Source organism: Perognathus longimembris, chromosome 18 (assembly GCF_023159225.1).
Source record: "Perognathus longimembris pacificus isolate PPM17 chromosome 18, ASM2315922v1, whole genome shotgun sequence".
NCBI lineage: Eukaryota > Metazoa > Chordata > Mammalia > Rodentia > Heteromyidae > Perognathus > Perognathus longimembris.
The window spans coordinates 11175659-11196864 of NC_063178.1; the positions used below are offsets into that span (position 1 = coordinate 11175659).

The 21206-nt window shown below is 47.1% G+C and overlaps 1 protein-coding gene across 1 annotated transcript in view; it reads right to left on the reverse strand.

Annotated features, from left to right (window-relative positions):
* Positions 1-7936: 7936 nt before the first annotated feature.
* Ccdc3 (coiled-coil domain containing 3) overlaps positions 7937-21206 on the reverse strand; it is a 68821-nt gene continuing 55551 nt past the window's right edge. Inside the window, exon 3 of the mRNA XM_048367756.1 lies at positions 7937-8217. Within this exon, the coding sequence (XP_048223713.1) occupies positions 7945-8217 (273 nt within the window). The 3' untranslated portion in view covers positions 7937-7944. The remainder of the gene's footprint in view (positions 8218-21206) is intronic.

Below are 21206 nucleotides of genomic sequence, written 5' to 3' on the forward strand. Positions count from 1 at the left end.
TGCAATGGACATGGTGGAGATGTGATAAACATGGTGGAAGGGATGTGCCATCTTCCCTATAGGTCATACATATATAGTGTTGAGTTCTTGGAGCTCAATTGTGGCAGGCCGACTCTTAAGATGGCACCCATCGACTCCTAAGCCCTGGCATTCATGTGCTTGTATATTGTCCTCTCCTTGGGGATGAGATAGCCTGTGACTTGCTTCTAACCAACGGAACATTGCAAGGGTGAAGAGAAGTTGCTTCCTTCACTGGGTGAAATAGAACATCTTGCTGGTAGACTCTCTGTTGTCCTCTTGGCTTGCACGTTTGCTGAAGCAGTCAACTAAGTTGAGAGGCCTACCTGGTAAAGAACTGAGGGCTGCTCATAGCAAGCAAGCAGGTGGGGATTTCAGTTCAGTCACCCATGAAGCATCCAATCTTTTCAACGGTTATGTGAGCTTCGGAACAGAGCCTTCAGATAAGACCTCACTCCTGGCCAATACTTCGGTTATAGCTAGTGACAGACCCTAAAGGAAAGCATCCCTTTTAGCCATGCCTAGACCCTGCACCGTAGCAACCATGGGGATAATCAATGTATGTTGTTTTATACCACCAAGACCGTGGTAATTTATTACTCAGCCATAGGTAGCTAATGTGTCAGTCTAAAGTATTTGCATTGGGGTCAGTTTAAAAATGTTCAGGAAGGTGCCTGTTGGAGGCACTCCGTCTTTCCAGTCCCTAGTTGTTCCTAATGGAGAGCCAAGGTGAGAACCACTTCCCTAGGGTCACACTATGTACTTCTCGGTCACTTTTATAGTACAAGTTTTGTCCTTATTTCCAGCATTCAAAGATTTTTAAATACAGAAGTTCAGGGTATCCAGATCCATAATTAAGAAATGGTTTAGGGTCTGGGGATATAGCTCAGTGGTAGAGTACTTATTTATCATGTACATCACCCTAGATTTGATCTCCAACACTTCAGGGGGAAAATAAAAGGGAAAAAAAAGAAATGTTTTTAGTAAAATAAAAAGATGTTCTGTGCCTGGTTTAAATTTTTCCATTTTATTGGAAAGGAAGAAACAAAATGCCAGGCCATGTGGTTCGTGCCCAGCTATCCGGCAGCTAGAGATTCCGCTCACAGGGACAGCCAGGACGCAGCCAACTCCTGATCCTTTCCTGGGACGCAGGAGTCATTGAAAAAATATCAGGATAATCACAAAGTCCCATTTTCGTTTCTTTCTTGGGCCTGTTCCCTGGGCCCTTCGCAAAAGCCAAAGAAACCCCTAGACATATAACATAGACATTCTCCCCTTTGAGCATGTCGCCTCTTGGTGCCAACACTGATAGCTCTGTAGACAGCAAGAGGGGACAGCAGGGAAGTGGGATGGGGGAGAAAAGCAAGGAGTCTTTTAACACCGTAAAGAAATAGTGCCTGGGGAATCGAAAAATGACTTTGCCACATCTCTCTTTCCCTCTCTCTCTTCCCCCACCCCCTCCCCCTGTTGTGCATTGGTTGAAAATGTGGGGAGCTGCTGGTATTTATTCAAGGATCTTTGTCTGATCCTGTCCTTCAGGAAAGCTGGGAGCTAGATCAAGACTGAATCTTTCTACACAGAACCAGATTGCTTTGGATAATGGCAACTCAGGTGCTATAGGATTTAGCTGTGGCAGACACTTTTCTAGATGTAGGATTTTCCCTTGAAGCTAAAACCTAAAGAGGACTCGGAACCCATGCAGTCATTTCTCTGGCTCCTGCTGATAGCTAGGTCCTAGGAAAGATGGCGGGGGGGGGGGGGGGTCAGGCTGGAAGGAAAAGGAGGAGACCTGAAGGATGAGGTAAAGAGATTCACTCATTGCTGCTTCCTTCCCCGTCCCTTCAGTTCTATTTTTTTTGGAATGTTTGTATTATTTTTAAGTATTTGTACAAGGAATTGCCCTTCAATGAAGCAGTTTAGTGCATGGTGACCAATGTTACCCCTTTCAACAGTCTCACCCACCCCTTCCAGCCCACCCCTTCCCTCCCTTTTTTTAAAAAAAATTTAGGTTATATATTGAATTTTTCACCACTTAACAAAGCAGTTTATGTCTACAATGCATCTGGCTCTGTGTCATCTCTTCAATATCTTCCTTCCCCTTCCACCTACCCCTTCCCTTCTTTTTTTCAGTTCTGTGGTATGTACAGTGTATGTGCCTGTATCTCCCTCCATCCCCCCTCACCCCTTGGCCCCACCCTCCCCTCTTGCAAGTAACCTTTTTCTGGTACTTATTTCATTGGGCTTTGATTTAGTCTTTCTAAAGAATTATTCTACTTGGAGTTCTTCATGGTGTCTATTATACTTCAGTCCACTCATTTGTAACCCTTTGCTTGCCACCCAATGTGTTTACTTATAGATTGACAAGCACATTGTAGCTACTACAAACAAGGGAAACCATGCAACCTGTGTTTCTCTGGGTCTGGGCTTCCTTCATTTGATAGGATTTGTCCAAGTCTGTCCCATCCCTTGCAAGCAGGACAGTAGCGTTCTTTCCTCCTAGCCATGCCTCCAGTTGTTGGAGCGTAAGTAGGCTCAGAGCCTCACCCCGACTCCTCCACCTGTGATTCTCTCGTCAGTGCCAGCCACCGAGGATTCAGAGATGAATTTGCCACAGCCTTGACCTCAGGGACTAACAGCTTAGGAGAATACTGATGCCGGCTAACCAGAAGGAAATGTGGTCACTGCTATTCCTAAAATGCCATTGGACTATAGACAGAGGCATCTGATTCCAGGGGGTGTGGCTGGGGGGCTGGGAAGACCCACAATTCAAGGTTCAGTGATGCCCAGTCATGTGGATGTATTTATCACCACTGACCTGTTGTACTTAAAATGTACCATCCTGACCATTTTTTCTTATGTCTTTTACCACAATTAAAAAATAATAATAAATGATACTTAGAAAAACATTCCAGTTGGCTTAGGCTTGATAGCCCACAGCTTCTTAATAACTACTTAATAACTACTGGTAAAGAACTACCAGAGTTGCCATGGGCAATGAGACTCACATTGGTCTTGGAGCGAGATTTTCAAGTGTGAATGGGATTTCCTCAGAGAGGAACACAAAGAGAGCAAGAAAGGGGCCTGGGGATATGGCCTAGTGGCGAGAGAGCTTGCCTCGTATACATGAGGCCCTGGGTTCAATTCCCCAGCACCACATATACAGAAAACGGCCAGAAGTGGCACTGTGGCTCAAGTGGCAGAGTGCTAGCCTTGAGCAAAAATGAAGCCAGGGATAGTGCTCAGGCCCTGAGTCCAAGCCCCAGGACTGGCCAAAAAAAGAAAAGGAGATGGTATGAGCAAAGACAACGGGGCTGGTTGAATTGCATCCAGGATGGCTTAGGATGAGGCGGTATAATGAGGAGGGAGAGAGGACGAGCAACTGAGAGGGCTTTTTTTAGTGAAATTTACCTAACCAAAAAACATCCTTTTAACTGTTTTAAAGTGTAAGTTTTAGCTCCTATGTTGTACAAGCATCACCACTCCAAAAACCCCCACAAAACCTATATCCATTCCCCATTCACTCCCAGTACCTGGCAATCATAATCTACTTTTCTTCTTCTCTCCTTCTGGGACTCTCATTATTCATATAAGCTACTAAATTGTGTCCAAAAACATCTTTCAGGTATTGTTTGATTTTACCCATTCTTTTCTATTTCTGTCTCAGCCTGGATAAGTAGCCTTGACTCAAGCTCAGATCTTTATGCGTCCCATTTGAATCTGCTGTTGAACCCTTCTGCTGAACTTTCAGTTACTCTACTTTTCAGATCCAGATTTTATGTTTGATTCCTACTCATAATTTCTTGTTGGTATCCTCAATGAAATGTTGCCCTCTGAGTTTCTGTTTTCTCTTGATCTCCTTTAGAATTACCAAAGACTAGGAATTCTATCATTTATTCTTACCCTTCCCTGATACGAAAGTGTTAGCCTCATGATTCTGGGAGTGGATGTAAGCAGCTGAGGGTTGTCTGTGCAGAGACCCACAAGACCTCCCATGATATGGACTTGGGCCCAACACCATTTACTGTCTGATCCCTATGAGCTTCTCCTCTGACTATTGATGGCTCGGCATCAGTACCATGAATACCACAAAGCGTTTAGGATTTCCTGGCTCTGAACAGATTTACACTGATGAACACCTACAACGTCCTTTGTACACGATGAGGAAGATTTCTAATATCACAGAGCCCTTCTTGAAGGGCTGTGGGGTTCATTTACTGAAAGGGTCTCTTGAAACTGGCTTAGGTCTTGGAATCCATTAAAAGGCTATGACTGTCGCCTAAGCTGAGAGTCAAATCAGACTTCTCTTTAGCAGCTCTAGATTGATTTGTTGGTTTCAATGGTAGAAATTAGTCTAGTGTTCAGTAGGAGGTCATTTATTCTTCATTGTTAGAGTCCCAAGATCAGTCATTTGCATGACCTCTTTGACTCCATTCCCTGTTACAGCAAACATAACTACTTCTTCTCCAGAACTTGAACACTGATATATGGTTTCTGTACTCTAGGGCCTCCTTATCCACACTGAGATCAGAGACTGTTTTTTGCCAGTACTAACATAAATGATTGCAATTTTGAAATAGTTTTTAATGTATGAGATTTCTTTTTGTTTTTACTTATTTGTCTGAAGTCAAAGCCCTCTTTGCTTTTGTTACTCTACAAATGAGGTTCCTATTTGCCCAAGCTGGTTGAACTGTGACCCTCCTATTTATGCTTCCCACATAGCTAGTGTGGCAGGTGTAACCTCTGTGCCCAGCGTTTTATTGGTTGAAACAGTGGTCTAGCTCACTTTCTGGCTGGGCTGATGTCAAATGTCTCCTGATCTCAGCCTCCTGAGTAGCTAGGATTACAGAGGTGAGCCACCACATCTGGTAACACGCCTCACCTTCAATTACTCTAACTTGGGGTCACAGAGAGGAATGGTAAGTTGGCAGGGTCAGCTCTATGGGCTCTTCCTCTATATTAAACCTGCTGTTCAGAAGAGTCTCACACTTAACACTCCAGGAAGTTCACATCAACTTCTTCACAAGGGTCGCTGGATTGTGATTTGCACTAGGTTCTGTAAATTGCATAGTTTGGAAGGTGGGATGGGAAGAGGAGCATTTTCTCTACATCAGTTGAGGCAAGTCAGCATCTGCCTCACCAGACAGAGGGACATTCTGCATCTGCTAGTGGGGGGTGGGGGGCAACAGAGTTTATGAGTTCAGAGTCATCAGACTCTCCAATATTTCCATTAGGATTTTTTTTTTGGAGGCCACCTCATTTCTAATTAGTTCCCGAGACCTTTGTCTGAGTTCTAATAAGGCTATCACTTGAACCAACATTGTCCTATGTCTCATTTTTGGCTTTGAGGTCATGGCTTGGATCTGAAATTTAATCTTGATCCTCAGACCTCAGTCTCTTGAGTAGCTAGGATTACAAGCGTGAGCCATCTGCACTCCTAAAATTAGATCTTGAGCCTATTATTTTTTATATAAATCCTCTACTACAGTTAGAAAAAAAAAATCCATTCAACCTCACAGTTATCTTTCTCCTGGTCTTTATGATGTCTTATTAGAGCAGCAGTTATAGGCCTTAATTTCAATTACATTTCATTTCAGGAGGCCCAGGGGGTCATTTATATAAATGTTTATTATTGTGTGCCATGGACTTTAATGTCCTGCTTTCTATAGCTAACCAGAAATTATTTTCAAAGCCAGTCCATTTACAAAAGCCATTCTAGATTCTAATTGCTTTAGAGGATCCACGTGTTGACGCCTCGCTCCAATTCCCTCCTTGATCAATCTTTTCCTCTTTGGGGGACCAGCTGTGAGTTCCCAGGGAACTGTCCTTTCACGATTCTACCTGCCTCTGGCTTACTGTGTGATTTTTGGAAGAGTTTCTTGGCTTCCTTTTGCCACGAAAGGAAACTAAGCAAAGGCCTGCATCTTCTAGAAGGTGCCAGGATGGCGGGCAAAAACACATCAAGTTCTGAGCGATTCTTGCTGTGGGCACTTTAGGAAGCATGAAAGATTCCTGGCAGGATCATCAACCGTTTGCCGAGGCTGTGGTGAGATGACATGGCCGCCGGTAACGGGCCTGGGGCTTCTCATTGACCACAGACTACAGGGCCCTGCTGACGGCACTGAAGAATGCCGCAGCTGTCCCCGGTGAGGAACAAGGCCCGCGCGCCCTGTCTCTCCCCACCGCTGTGCTGGGAAACACCAACCAAAGTGGGTCACTGGGTTAGGTCCCAACCCGCTGCAACGGGCAGAGCAGGCTTGAAGTCGGTCTCCTCAGCGGCCCAGCTAGGAGGCATTTCCCTACGGAATCTAAAACACTTTTCCAGGCCAAAGCTGGACATTCTGTATCCCCCAGACCCAGACAAACACTCGATGGCCTCCGTTGGTTGAAATAGCTGCTCATATTTATTGGAAAAGCAGAACAAAAAGTGTCTGGAGAGATCCTACCCTGGCTGTCAATCACTCCCCACCCCCCCACCCTCCCCCCGTGGACCTGCCATTGCCTGGGGTGGGAAGCAAAGTGCTTTGATGAAATGTTCCCCGATAGAATAAACTAGAAAATGCTCTGTTATAGCACACTATGACCAGTGCAGTTAACAAAGGGAAAGCTCGGCAGCTGAGAACTCTGGGCATAAGATCAGAACGTAGACTTCTCCACTGTGCAGCAGCCTGCCACCAAGACTTGAGGGACTCAGGCTCCGTCTCTGGAGACTGGCCACCAGAGCTCAAAGCATCCTGCTTTCCTCAAGGTAAAAGTGTGACAGGGACCGTCATTTCCAGTGTGAGGGTAATGTCAAAGGCCCTGGGATGGTTTGGGGGTGGTAGATCTGGTAGGAGGGTCAGCGCCTTCTTTTGGTGAAATAGCAGAGAAGGGCACTTGGTTTGGAGGGCCATCACCGGAAGAGAACCCAGACATGACCACTCTGCTGTCTGGGACTTGATCAAGCATGCTGAAGTGCTGAGTATAGCAAGATACTTTTTTTACTTGAACTGTCTTTAGAAGCCTTTTTTTTTTTTTTCCAGAAGTGAGGTGCTTGATTGTCTAAATAACTGATTTAAAGGCAGGGGCACTAATGCCCAAGTATTACCTTCAAGGTATAGACAAATAGGGGGGTGTGCATAAAACCTGGAAAAAGCCCTTGGGAGCCTGCCTGGGAATGAGGAAAGGTCATCCTAAGGATGACCTCCCTGCTGGAGGTGTCTTTGCAGAACAGAAGTTCACAGTGCATCGGAATCGCTGACTTTGAGCTCGGAACATGGGAAGCAATGACTGAGCCAGCACCAAGTTAGAGTCTAGCAGTGGCAGAGCTACATTTCCACTGGGGAATGCATTTTGATGAAACATGGCGGGCCCAGAGACGCAATGGCTCTTTAGATTAAAGCAACCTGCAGCCCTAGGGAAGCCGGTGTGGAAATCAGGTGTAATTCATCTTGTTTAATCACCGCCAGCCTCACTCCCAGCTCAGCTCCCTCACCAGTGATGAGCTGGTTAAGTCCCAAGGAAAGTACTGACTGCAGTGGGGGGCCCTGCAAGTTCACCTGTTGGCCTCATGCTCCCCAAAGGAGGGACCCAGGGGGCAGTAGAAGGTTCCAGCACTTAGGCCTTGACCCACAACGGCTCTTTGGAACTTCTTTTACACTTAGGTTCTAGAATCATCTCTTCCCACTTGGCAGACCTTCCACCCCCTCTACACTCTCAGAAGCTAAGGCCAGGCTTTGGGCACAGCTGTTGAGGGGGGCCTCCTGCCTGTGGAACTCCAGGCACTTTGGGGTTTGACCGGGAAAGGCTAGTGGGGGAGAGACTTGTCATTTTGTCTGGTTGGAGACCAGCAAATGCATCCTTGGATACACCTTCTGTAAGAGCTGAAACAGCGCACGCGCAAAGCTAACCCCACCTTCCCCACCCCAGGCCTGGAGTCCTCTGCGCCGGCTACCCGCGCCGGAAGGGGGCGCGCGCGGGCTCGGGCCCCAGGGCGTTGATGTGCGGCTGCGCGCCGGCCGCCAGGAGCTTCCCGCCCAGCTTCTGGTTCAGCAGCTCCAGGTGGCGGCCGTGCTTGCGCGCCTGCCGCAGGGACCGCTTGACCTTCTTCACCCGCTCGCGGAGCTGCCGGTTCCGCTTCTCCAGGGCGGCCACCTTCTGCTGCAGCTTCTTCACGTGGTCCTCCTCCTCGAACAGGGCCTTCTGCACCGACGAGCACATGAGCTGGGGGCAGAAGCAGCGAGTGTCACCTGTGCGGCCACGCCCCTCGCAGGACAGGGACAGGGACAGGCCCGGGGGTGCCCTTGACCGTGACCTTCCTCGCCCTGCAGCCTGGGAATCCCCGCCTAACCTCACCTACGGACAGGGCCCCCGCTTTTGCTCTCTGTACTTGGCTTCCTCCGGAGAGTTTGCTTCCCTGTGATATTCTAAATGCTTGTCACCTGTAAGTCAAGAAAAGGAGGAGCTCCTGCCCATTCCCAGGGACCAAAGCGCCAGCTCAGGGAAGTGCACACGTGGGGTGGGTCACACACAGCTGGAAAGGACAGGTTGCTGCCTCTGAAGTGCATGAGCAGATGCATCTCTTAACTTGCAAAAAATCCACAGGGCCAAGATTTGGGGGATCTGCTACTATCCTGTGGCCTCAGCAAAAAGCATGCGATAGCACCTTGTTGTGGTTTGAATATGTTCAAAGGTGAGGCCTAGCTGGAGGAAGTAGTCACTGGGGGAGTGGGGGGGTGGGGGAAGGGATCTTAAGGAGCTACTTCTTGCCCCTGCCACTTCCGGTGTCCCTCTTCTTATGCATCATAAGAAGCTCACTGACACGTCTGTCTTTATTCACTGGCCCAGAAGCAAAGACAACCAAAGGACCATGGACTGAAACTTTGGAAACCATGAGTCAAAACTAATCTCCTCTCAAGTTGTTTTTTTCCGGTCTTTGTGGCTATAACAAAGAATCTGAGGAGCACCGCACCACTTGTGATTTACAAGGAGTGAAAGCCATCTAGAAATGCCCATCAACAGACGTTTGGCTCAAGAAGTTAGAGTGCCTCATTATACAGTGAAAAGGCTTGTGGACACAAGAGAAGAAGGTAGCTCTGAGATATGAATGGCATCATAGTAGCAAGTGTGGGTGTTAATACAGGGGGCACAGTGCAGATGAGTGTACATAATGTGATGTCTTACAGGGATATCATCTGATTATGGTTACGATGGTAACAATGGCTCTATGTTGGAAGCAGAGTGGACAGGAGGGCAGAGACTTATTTTTACCGTGAACTCTTTGGATTTTGTGCTGTATTCCAGTATTGCATCTACATGAAAGGGTCTTTTCATGTCCATCCTCTTTCATCTCCTACCTGCCCCCTGCATTATCAAGAGCTATGCTCCCAGCCAGGCATAGTGAGTGACACACATCTGTAATCTCAGCTACCCAGGAAGCAGAGGCAAGAGGGCTGAGAGCTTAGGGTCAGCCTGGGCAACGTTAAGGAAACTGTATCTCAAAAGCAAAACACAGACAAGAGAGTTGGGGGCATAGATCAAGCAACAGAACCCTTTCTTAGTAAAGGGGAAGCCATGGGTTTGATCTACACAGGTTGCATCTGTGGGTTCAACCAGCCATGGATCAAAAATATTGTCATAAATTCCAAGAAATTAGAGTGGAGCAAGATGGCAAACACTGGTAACACCAGCTAGAGGATCAGGAGTTTGAAGCCAGCCTGGGTTATGTAGACCCTGCTACAAAAGAAAACAACAAAACAAATTAATACGTTCTGAAAAATGAAACTTGAATTTGCTGTGTGCTGAGGTCTACCCTGCATCCCTATGAATGAGGTTTAGGCACAGCAAAGCCCCCTCTCCCTCTCAGATCTTTCTCTAGCGCTCATTGCTTAAGTATTATTCACCCTGCATCTTGTTTGTGTGGTTTGTAGTTAGGCCTCTGATGCCTGTGGGTCTGTACTGAACCATGCACAATGGCTTTATCTTGTCACTATTGCCTAAACAACATGGTAGGATACCAACTTACACAGCATGCACGTTGCATTGGATATTACAAGCGATGTAGAGATGATTACTCACAAAAATGATGCCATTCTTGTGAGCTGTAAGCATCTGCAGATCTGAGGGTTTCCTGGAACCAGTGCCCTGTGGATACTGAGGGAGTACTATATCCATGGAACTCCACCACCTACACTACAGAATGCACAGATTCTGAAGCTATCTGACTTGCTTGTGGGTCCTGCTACTTCATCTTCCAAGGGCTGTAAACCTTGAGCAACCTTCTTGAGTCTGGGGTAGTGAACTCCATGCTGCATCAGTCAGATTTCCCTGTGGCACTGGTGGACTTGGTTTCCCAGCTTGTATGTGTGTTTCTGGCTGGCAGTGCTCAGCTGAGTCTCTCCAGGACCTGTCCCTGGATCATACCCCCATGGCTGGTTAACACAAGTATAGGAAAGGCGTGAGCCCTATTCCAGTCTTGGAACATCAAAGTCTAAGGCTCAAAAGTGTCCAATAGCCTAGGCCAGGGCCTTGTCTGAGTTGTCTCTGCAGATCAGTTCCTCCCTTGGCCTGGTCCTGCTTCCTCACCTGCCTCCTGTCCCAGGTGCACCTCTAATCCTAGGAGCATTGTCTCTAGCACTTCCAGTACATTCCACTAGGCTCAGGGACTCCTTCCAGGTTGCAGACCAGCCAGCTCCCTTTTCTCCCATCGTGCCAAGGGCTAATCATAGAGGATTTAATAAGCTTTACCTGACAACTGCTTCTGCCCCTACCCTAGTAGACAGCAGAGGTACCTCTGGGCAGCCACTGTCACAAAAGAAGTCTCTTGAAACTTGTGACCTTTGTGGTTAGACCTGCCCTATATGTCCGGAGGGCCTGCTTCATAGAGTTTATACACAAAGCCAAGTGGCTTCAGGTTGTGCTTTTACCATCTCACTGTCTCTGCCATGCTCTCCCTTCCACCCGCAGTGCTGCCCCTCACACACAGCTCTGCCTAGAAGTGGGTAGCATAGCCATAGCAGGTCCACTTTGGCCTCCAGGGTGCATAACAAATATCCCCCCCAGGTCTACCTATACTAGGATGAATAGGGCTCAGTGCCCTCCACAGAGACAGATCACAAACTCTATGAAGCCTAGCTCATGTTGGCCTCTGGCCAGTTTAGACATATGACTTTAAAAAATCTGACCCCATGTTCCAAAAAGTACCTGCCATTTAATACAGAGCTTGGGCTCTTGGGTATGGGACTGTTGCAGGAAGACCACATACACAACACTGCCCTCTTCTGGCCAAAATGGGACCAAAAAGATGAGGAGGTGGGGGTATTAGTTCTATTTTATGAGTAGGTAGGTTCTGTGTGACTTATTGAGGGATCGATGGAGCCAAAAACTCAGAAAAGCACTTTGTGTCCACTCATCTTGTCATAAGTTATGGGAAGTTCTTCAACCAAGAAAAGGATAAAGGGTGGTTAGCAAAGTCTAGTAGGCCAAGAGACTGGAGTTTTACATGGCTGCCTGGACAGAATCCAATAGTGTGCCCAAACACCAGATCCCAGGGGACCTACAGGTAGTCCTCAAAAGGTACACGTTAAGCCAAGCACCATAATCCCAGCTACTCAAGAGGCTGAGTTTTTTAGGATCGTGGTTCAAAGCTAGCCTAGGCAGGAAAGTAAATGAGATTCTTCTGTCCAATTCATCACCAAAATGCCAGATGTGGAGCTGTGGCTCAAATGATACAGCACCAGCATTGAGTGAAAAAGCTAAGGTACAGTGCCCAGGCCTTGAGCGAACGTGAACTCTCTCTCTCTCTCTCTCTCTCTCTCTGTCACACACACACACTCACACACACACACACACACACAGCTATATTTTAATAAGTGAAAGTGAACACTGTGGAGCAGCTTGAGCAGAGCTCTTTCTAAGACACCAACACTGTGTAGGAATCCCTGTGGCCATAGACCCAACCACTTGCAAGCCTGGGAAGCCTTGGGCAGAGGGAGAGGCTTCCCTCCACTGAGTTGCATCCTGACCTCCATGGAGTATCGCAGGGGAGGCTGGGGGAGGGAGCATCCTGCAGATCCCCCAAGTTATGGTCCTAGGTAAAGGGAGAGGGTGCTATTCATTCTGAGGCCGAGTGATCTTCGCGTGACCTTCCTGGTCACCTGTCTCCAATGATAAGACAAAGCTATGGGGGATTCCTCACCTGTATCTCTACAGAAAGACTTCCTATCTGACTTCTGGTTTCCCCAGGAAGTTCCCGTGCTGTGAAGAAGTTTCAAAGTCAAGCTGTGTGTCTGTTACCATCTAGTCTCAGCCTCTGTCCTGTCTAAACCATTTCAGTTTCTCTAAATTCACTCATTCATTCTGGCAAAAAAAAAAAAAAACCAAAACATTTGGATATTTCTGTAAGGTCTAGAAAATTTTTCCTGAGTTATTCTGCAATATGCAGTAAGCTTTGTAGCTCACAAAACCAAAAGCAGTGCATTTAAAAATTCCTCCTTTGGTGGCAGCCGATGTACCAAATCCCGGGAGAACTCCTGCTTCCCAGCTGCTTTCAATTTAAGTAACCACCTAGAAAGAAAGAGCAGACCATGTGTACCTTCCTGAATGTAGAAAACAAGGCAAAGACAGTCCAAAACCAACAACAGAGACAAATAGTTTGCCTTTTTAACATCTCACTTCTGTTCTTGAGACCAAAAAAAGAGAAAGGAAGGAGAAAAAAGAGAGAAAGCCTAGAGGAATCATTAGCAAACTATGGCTTGTGGCCAAGTCCAGCCCACCACCTCTTCTTGTGCATAAAGTTTTATTAGCACAGCTACACTTGTGCATTTCTATATTGTCAGTGGCGGCCTTTGTGGCCCATAGTCTAAGGTGTTTTTTTTTAATCAGTCATTGGGCTTGAACTCAGGGCTTGGGTTCTGTCTCTGAGATTTTCCCTTCAAAGTTAGAGCTCTACCACTTTGAGCCCCAGCACCACTTCCAGTTTCCTGGTGGTTAAACTGGAGATAATTGTCTCACAAACTTCCCTGTCTGCACTGGCTTTGAACCACAATCCTCAGATCTCAGGCTTCTGGGTAGCTAAGATTACAGGCGTGAGCCACCAGCACCTGTCTTGTTTCCAAATTTCGTACTATTTTAAGTAATGCTAAAGAAGTTAATGCATAGTTCTCTTTATCCAGATTATTTCTTTAGTACCTATTTCTTTGATTCTTGAAAAAAAAATGAAACTACTAGATTAAAAGAACATTTCTTACAATTTTGCTTATGTTACCCAATTGTTTTTAAAATTACTGCACTGATTGAGGGTTTGATCTTTTTTTCAGTATTGATTTCTTTAATTTTCCTACAACCTATGTGGGTGTATAGTATGAAAGGAGCACATATATAAAACTCTTCCAAATAGGAGATCAATTATTCCTCTGTAGTTTATTAATACTAGTCCTTTCCCACCCTCTTGCTCTGCCTTCTGCAGCATTCTTACTATAGGATTCAGGGCTTCATTGAGCCTCATCTGCCCTCTTTTAGCAAAGGATTGCAATGCCAATACCATATGGCTTTTATTAGTTATATAATCTAACGTGATACAATTTTCAAACATTTCTTGGCCAGATTTTTTTTCAGTACAGAAGGATTCTATAAAGATCTTAAAACATAGTATGGAACCTACACAATCCCACACATACTTGGAGTAGACCGAAGACTACAGACTAGTATTTGATGGTTAGTTACAAAGCTATGCTCTAAATATTAATTCAAGTACATGCTTCTCTGACCAAGCTCCCTATCCATTTTTTTTTCTTAAACATCCTTTCCAATCTTTTTCTTATTCCTAGTCAGGAAACAAAGCCATGAAATTTTATGTTTCATTATGGATTTAACCTATAAAAACTTGCATTTTCCTCTTATTATCAATGTAGAAAAATACACCCAGATGTTCATAAAGGGGATAGACAAGGATGATTATTGCAGACTGAAAAAGAGACACAAACTCAATGCTTATGAATAGGAAAACAGCTAAATAAACTTCAGCACTGACCTTGTGAAAAACTGAGAGCAATTAAAAAGATGGAAAGCGAGCTAGGTGCTGGTGTCTCACACCTGTAATCCAGGAGGCTGAGATCTGAGGATTACCATTTGAAGCCAGCCTGGACAGCCTTATTTCCCATTCACCACCAGAAATCTTAAGTGGTGTAGCGCTAGCCTTGAGCAAAAAGGAAAAAAAGCTCAGAAACAATGCCCAGGCCCTGAGTTCAAGCCTCAGGACTTGCCCCCAAAATGTCCAAATAATGGTATTTCTTAGCTCTGGAAGGGTCCTTCATGTTATAATGGCTGTTCCTGGAGAGGGGGCAGGACTTCAGGGTGTAACAGAAGCTGAGTTTCCATAATGCTTAATGTTCACCCAGCTGATATAGCCACACAGCTTCCCTGTGCCGGTAGAAATGGGGGCTCTTTGAGAGCTGTGGTCTTTAAAGAGGTCTCAGCTCCCAGCATGCCCTTCTCTCCCTCCATGGTGGTGCCCGCCGCTCCATCTGTGCGTACTGTGTGCACACATTCGACCGGGGATGTGACTGGGGACAGGCAGTGATTGGAGTCTGGTTCTAAGCAGAATCAAGTCACAATTTGTGTCTGGGAGGCCAAGAAAGTTCCTACAGTGTGTCCAGTCAGCTGAGAAAGGAGCAGTTGCTAAGACAAAATGCCCTGGCTTGGAGCTATCAAATGCAAATGCGCAGAGCTAGCTTGCGCTATGGGAGAGGCGGTTATCTACCTAGGTCAGAAGGCTCCCCATCCTGGCATGAGAGATGCATTTGCTATGACTGTTGACATTTCCTGAACCAAGCACCATGCTCGGAGTTTTGGACATATTCTCTTACTAATTCTGACATTCGTCCCACATACTGGTTTCTGCGATTGCCCTCTGTGTGTGTGCACTTGCGCATGCTGGGCCTGCAGCTGGAACTCAGGGTCTAGGGTGCTGTCCCTGCATTGGTTTTAGGGTCAAAGCTAGCGCTGTACCACTGGAGCCACAGCTCCATGTCTGGCTTTTTGGTGGTGAGAGACTAGAGTCTCAGGGACTTCCCCGTCCCAGGCTGGCTTTGAACGGTGATCCTCAGATCTCAGCCTCCTGAGTAGCTGGGATGACAGGTGTGTGTCACAAGTAGAAGATGCTTGTCTGCAGTACTCAGGGATGGAGCTGGATGGAGCAGTTTCCCTGAGGCTGGTGACCCTGCTCTCCCGACCCTGGACAGCACACACGTGCTGTCTGCTCAGGAAAAACCTGGGCAACCGCCTGTGACTTGCCTGGGGTGTAGTGGTTGTAGTCACCCCCAAATAAGCCTGTAAACCCCCATTCCAGAACACTGCCATCTCCTCTCCTTCTCTAATCCCCCTTGCAAGCAGTCTGGGCATTCAATTTAAAACGAATTAAAGAGGCACTGGAGTGAGCAGGGAGGTCAGGCTGAGCTTTTAAAAGCTCAGAGCTAATGAACATCAAATTCCATGTCGTCTGAGAGGAGGTGACCTTTTGACTTGTAAACTTTATCCACCCTCTGTGCTGGGTTCCCATCCCCAAGGCTGCCTGGGCTGTCTCCTGAGAGGGTGGCCCTGTGGCCCAGAGCCCTCCCACTGAACTTCAATCTAGAAGCATTCACAGATTAGGCCTTTTTTTTTTTAATGATTTTTTTCACGGTGCATGCAACACTGTTTTGTACTAGCAGTGGGATTTGAATTCAGAGCCCTGTGCTCTCATTCAGCTTTATTCTGCTCACAGCTAGCATTCTACCACTTCTTGCTTTTTGCTGGTTAATTGGCCCCAGCTGGCTTTGAACCTTTGCTCCTCAGATCTCAGCCTCTTAAGGAACCAAGGTTAACTAGGCACGAGCCACCGTGCCTGGCTGTCCTTTAACTATTTGTAAGTGTATACTTCAACCTCCACCTCCAAAACACTCTGCATCTTGCAAAACTGCAGCCAATATTTTTTATTGCAGTAACAGGCCCAGGTCATAACTGTACAGTTGTAACCATTTTCCAGGGACAACTGAATGGCATTTGTACCCTGTCACTGCTGTGTGGGCTATCACAGCAACACCCGTGACACCACCCCGTTGACTCCTTACCGTTGACCCCGTGACTTGCCACCCCACACCTCGCTCCTAGCAACTGCTCAGCTTCTGCCTCCTTACAAAGCAACGTCCTTTTCTAGGTGATTCTTCCGTTCTTACAGAGGGGCTGTGCTTAGGAATGCAGGCTCCCAAGTCAGCTCAGCTCTGGTGGGCTTCCAGAGCCTTCTTCTAGACCCTGCTCCACCGAATCAAGAGCTGCTGCCCATGCTGAAACCCCAAGCCACCGTCTAGTGGGGCCCCACATGGGTTAGAATGCATCCAGCACCTTCTCAGCTCTTGGATCCCCTTGGGTAGCTTTCCAAAGGTGATTGTGCCTATTCTCTTTGCCACAAATAGGGACCTTGGTGGCGAGATCACAAAGCAGACTTACAAGGCCCAGGCTCCTAGCCATCCTGTTCTGTTCCAGGAACTAGCCTGTCAGCTCCCCTCTTTCTCACTTCCTCCTCTCCCCAACATCCTCTCCCGCCCTCCCCCGCCCCGTCCTCCAGTCGCCTTCAGTGGGAACCCAGACTCTCTGCTATCCCAGGATGTGATACCACGCAGGACGCCGACTCCCTGCTGTCTGCCCCGGGTGAGCTGCCGTTTCTACCCAGCCTCTTCCCTTTGGTGGGATCTGGCAGAAAATGCTGACTTAGACGGCGTGTCTCAGAGTTTGGAATGTGCAGAGAGACTTCCCCAAAAGCTAATTTCCAGCCTACAAAGGGAGCCCGGGGCCTTCTGGCCTTGGGAATGCAGCCTCTTGCTCTGAGACTTGCCAAATGTTCTCTTAAAACAAAAAATTAGGATCTCCTTTCCCTTTCTTCTTTCCCTTGTGAGTGAGATAAGAAAGACAACCCTTCCTGCTGCATTGGAAGAAGAAATCATTTCTTTTCTCAAAGGCAGCCAAGGGAACTGCACATCTGGGCCCTTTGAAAGCCTTGGAGCACAGGCAAAAAGCTGGGTAGACAAAACCAAATTGCAATCACTTTCCACACACTCCTTGTGGACCCCACCGTCTGTAAGCTGAATCTTCTGGAAGGGAAAGGCATCCCTGGGTGATCGTCTCCTGCCTGCGGAACACACGACGGTACACTTGCCTTACGTCGTGTCTTGCGAGAATCCTCGGAAGGTCACCTGGGAGATGGGTAGCCCTCCCTGAGCTCTGTTGCTTGGGCTGCACTGGTTTGTTAGTATACCGAAATTCCAACCGTACCATCCACATCCCTGACGTCACTTCCGGGTGTGTAGCCAGCCCCTTCCTCTGGGAACGTCCTCTCCCCTTTCCAAGGCCAATGGATGCCCCCTTTATACAGCTGTCCTTCCCTGAACCCCTCAATTGGCTTCCCCTGGCTCTTACCACATCTTCTTGTATGTATCCTGAGAGGCAAGAATTAAGGCCAGTGATGTTATGCTTTGTGATAATGTATATTAAGATGTGCCATAAATGTGTTCACCTCTATGGGTCATAAACTCTGTGATCTGTGTACTGGTGGCCCGTGCCTATAGTCCTAGATACTCAGGAGGCTGAGACATTTGAGGGTCAAGATTCAAAGCTAGCCCAGGCAGGAAAGTCTGTGAGACTCTTACCTCCAACTTATCAGCAAAAAGCCAGAAGTGGAGCTCTGGCTCAAGTGGTAGGGCACTATCAGCCTTGAGCAAAAACGCTAAGCAAGAGCATGAGGCTCTGAGTTCAAGTCCCACTTGAACTCGGGGGGGGGGGAACCCCTCTATGGAGGAAACATGTAGGGTTGTTACCTGTCTATCTCCGTGACTCATTCCCACATGTGGAATATTCTGGGTACTTGATGCACTGTGTTCTGTGCTTCACAAATCACTGATTGTACTCTAAGTCCACGGTGTTTGGATAAAAACTTCTGTGCTCTGTGTATCTGCAAATGTGGGTAAGGATACTCAAACTTAGCAATTCCCACACACACCAACTTCCATATGTTGGCCATGAACCAGGAACCCGTGGGTTAGTGAAACACCAGGCTTGGTGTGAGATTCATCCATGAGTCTGTTTTATACCTAGAAGGAGGCTGGCTCTCAGGAGAGCCGTCTTGACACTGGTTTCATTGGCGTAGTGACCAGGTATCATTGGCGTAGGCCATGCAAGCTTCTCATTGGAGCTCCAGGTTTTGAGGACCCTTCTGAATCCCTCAGAAAGCCATGAAGGAGACAAGGAAGGAGACATTGCAGATTTCCTACCCTGTCTTTCAACCTTGCCCTGATGTGCGGTTTAAGGCACAAGGGATAATATCCTTGCAGGCTTCTGCCACTTTGGAGCAGAACAGGGTGTTATATTCTTCTTTTACGTTTTAGGAAATTCTGGGGGGGGCGGGGAGGCTGTGTTGGAGAAATCCTAGAATGCCTTCTGAAGTGAAAACTCATTGCCCAAATGTAATTTATAACTCCGTTGCCATGACAGCCAATCTGTCATGTTTCACTGGGCCTAAGAATATCTAAACCCTGATGGAGTCTGAGACTAACCTAGGAGGAGCAGCCAGGTGCAGGCTCCACAAGGGGCCGGGCTAGCATCCATTTGTCTGCTCCAAATCCATTGCCTTGGAGCCTCTACAAATCCCTGACTAGGGGGGACGGGGCGGGGGGCTTTTACCTGCAGCACCCCACTGCAACTCCTACTTTTCTGGCATGTGCTGTGTGTAAATATCAGGAGACTCCCAAATATGTGGCCAGCACTTAAGGGGACCATGGAGAGACTTTCAACCATGACCTGAGCATCAGTGATGAGAGTCCTTTAGGTACTATTGAGCCCAAGAGGGGAGGGTGGATTTAGCCTGATGTTCCAGAAACTTGGTGTGCAGATGGAGAAGGGCCATGACTACTGAGGGGCAGAAGCAGATTTGGAAGGCAGAGGTGTCCTAGAGAAACATGGTCCTAGAAGAACCCCACTGGGGAGCAGAAAGCCTTGCGGCGGGTGGGGGGCACTCCAGAAAGAGGAAGAAAAAGTGGAGGCACTGAGAATACAGCCAGTGGGAGGACCACGAAAGCCCCCCAACTTGTACTTTGGGCCCCTTTGGCTTATAGTACAATAAGTCACTAATCTAGTCAACATACAATCAGTTTCTCTCTACGTGGCCCATTACCAATCAAAAACAATTTCATAGGCTGGGCACTGTGGTGGTTCATGCCTGTAGTAATCCTAGCTACTCAGGAGGCTAAGATCTGAGGATAGCAGTTCGAAGCCAGCCTGGGCAGAAAAGTCCCCATGCGACTCTTATCTCCATTAAACCACTCAAAAATCCGGAAGTGGTACTGTGACTCAGGTGTTAAGAGTGCTAGCCTTGAGCAAAAGAGTTCAGTGACAGCAACCAGACCCGAGTTCAAGCATCTATTTTTCTGGTTCATTGGAAATAAGTCTCTTGGAATGGTCTGCCTTGGCTAGTTTTGAACCTCCATCCTCAGTCTCCTGGGCAACTAAGATTATAGGTATGAGCCACCTGCTCCAGACTAAAATCACTTTACCAAGGAAATTTCCAAACAAGTAAAACTAAAAGGCATCCATAGCTTTGTAGCCAACGCCACCTATGTTCAACAATTCCTAGAATTTTGCCTCTTGTTTGTCCACTGGCTTTTTGGTACAGTATTTTAAGGGAAATAGCAGCTATCATCTATAAATATTTTAATATACTGCTATCACAATTAAGGTAATGTTTTTTTGCCCAGCATTATCTCACTGGTGGTTTCTATGCAGTCATCTTGGCGGGGAAGGGGTTGTGTTAGTCCTGAAACCAATTCCTTACATGGTCCCGCCCATTATATACAATGGCACAGTGTATTTGCATATAGCCTGCACATATCCTGTATACTTCAAACCATCTTTAGATGACATAAAATACTTAACACAATGTACCTGTGTTAAATTATGAGGGATAATCATAAGGAAAAAAGTCTGTATATGTTCAGACTTAGCATTTTTCTGGAGATTTCTGGTCTGTAGTTGGTCAGATCTACATTAGGTGGAGCCGGAGCACATGGGAGGTCCCTTGGCGGGTGGGGGAGGGAGGCGTGTCAGCACTCAGGTCCTTCGGCCCTTTCTGTTAGAATCCTCCTCCTGGCTTTTTCTTTTAGGAGAAACAGGGTAATTATGCTACAAAACGGTTTAAAAAAATATTCTTTTTTTTTTTGTATCAGACTGGGGCTTGAACTCAAGGCCTCGTGCCTTCTACACTTTGCCAGCTCAAGGCTGGTGCCCTGTCACTTGAGCCACACCTCCACTCTCTGCTGGCTAACTGGAGAAAAGTGTTTCAGAAGCTTTTCTGCCTGGATTGGCTTTGAACTGTGATCCTCAGATCTCAGCATCCTGAGTAGCTAGGATTGTAGGTGTGAACTATGGGACCCTGGCTCAAAAAAGGCTCTTGTTGACCCAACAAGAGACTGCCCCACTAGTGACAACAGGATGGGAGCATCAGCATGAGTTCTCTGATACATACTTTTTGTTTCAAAACGCCACAAGGATGGTGTCCCATTTCCCAGTGAGTTCACTGAACCCATTCAGGGCCCGTTTGAACCACACTGGAATCCCACAGGCCCCATTCAGATCCAGAATGGAAACTTTGTCCAATTCCATTTCCAGGTGAAATTCAATCTGCATTTCGAAATGCAAGCACTAATGAGATGTGCTGTTTTCTCACTCTCCAACTACGGGGAACAATCCCTAAAGAGACTGGCAATGGGAAAGGGATTTCCAAGACCACACACCCCGCCCCACCCCCGTGCCTGGGTCTAAGACAGAAACACTGCCAAGTCAGAAGTAAAGATGGCTAGATGACTGGTGTTCTGACCTCAAAGGGTGGGGGGGGGGCCCTATGGAGATGTCAAGGAATGTGGGTGTGGCCACCTAGGGCCCAGACCTGTTAAGACACAGCCAATAGATGCCATAGCAACGCTGTCCAAATACACCTTAACACAGACATCCTTGGGGTGTAGAGGGGGTGCTTGTGACAACTGTGGCCAAGGGCACAGGAGGTTTGTCCGTGAGCCCTAGCCCAGGAGCCATCACTAATTCATGTCTGTACCACACCCACACTTTTCTCTCAGAGGACATTCTTAATTGGTAATCTAATTAAGGATCATAAAAAATAAACATAGCAGTTAGAC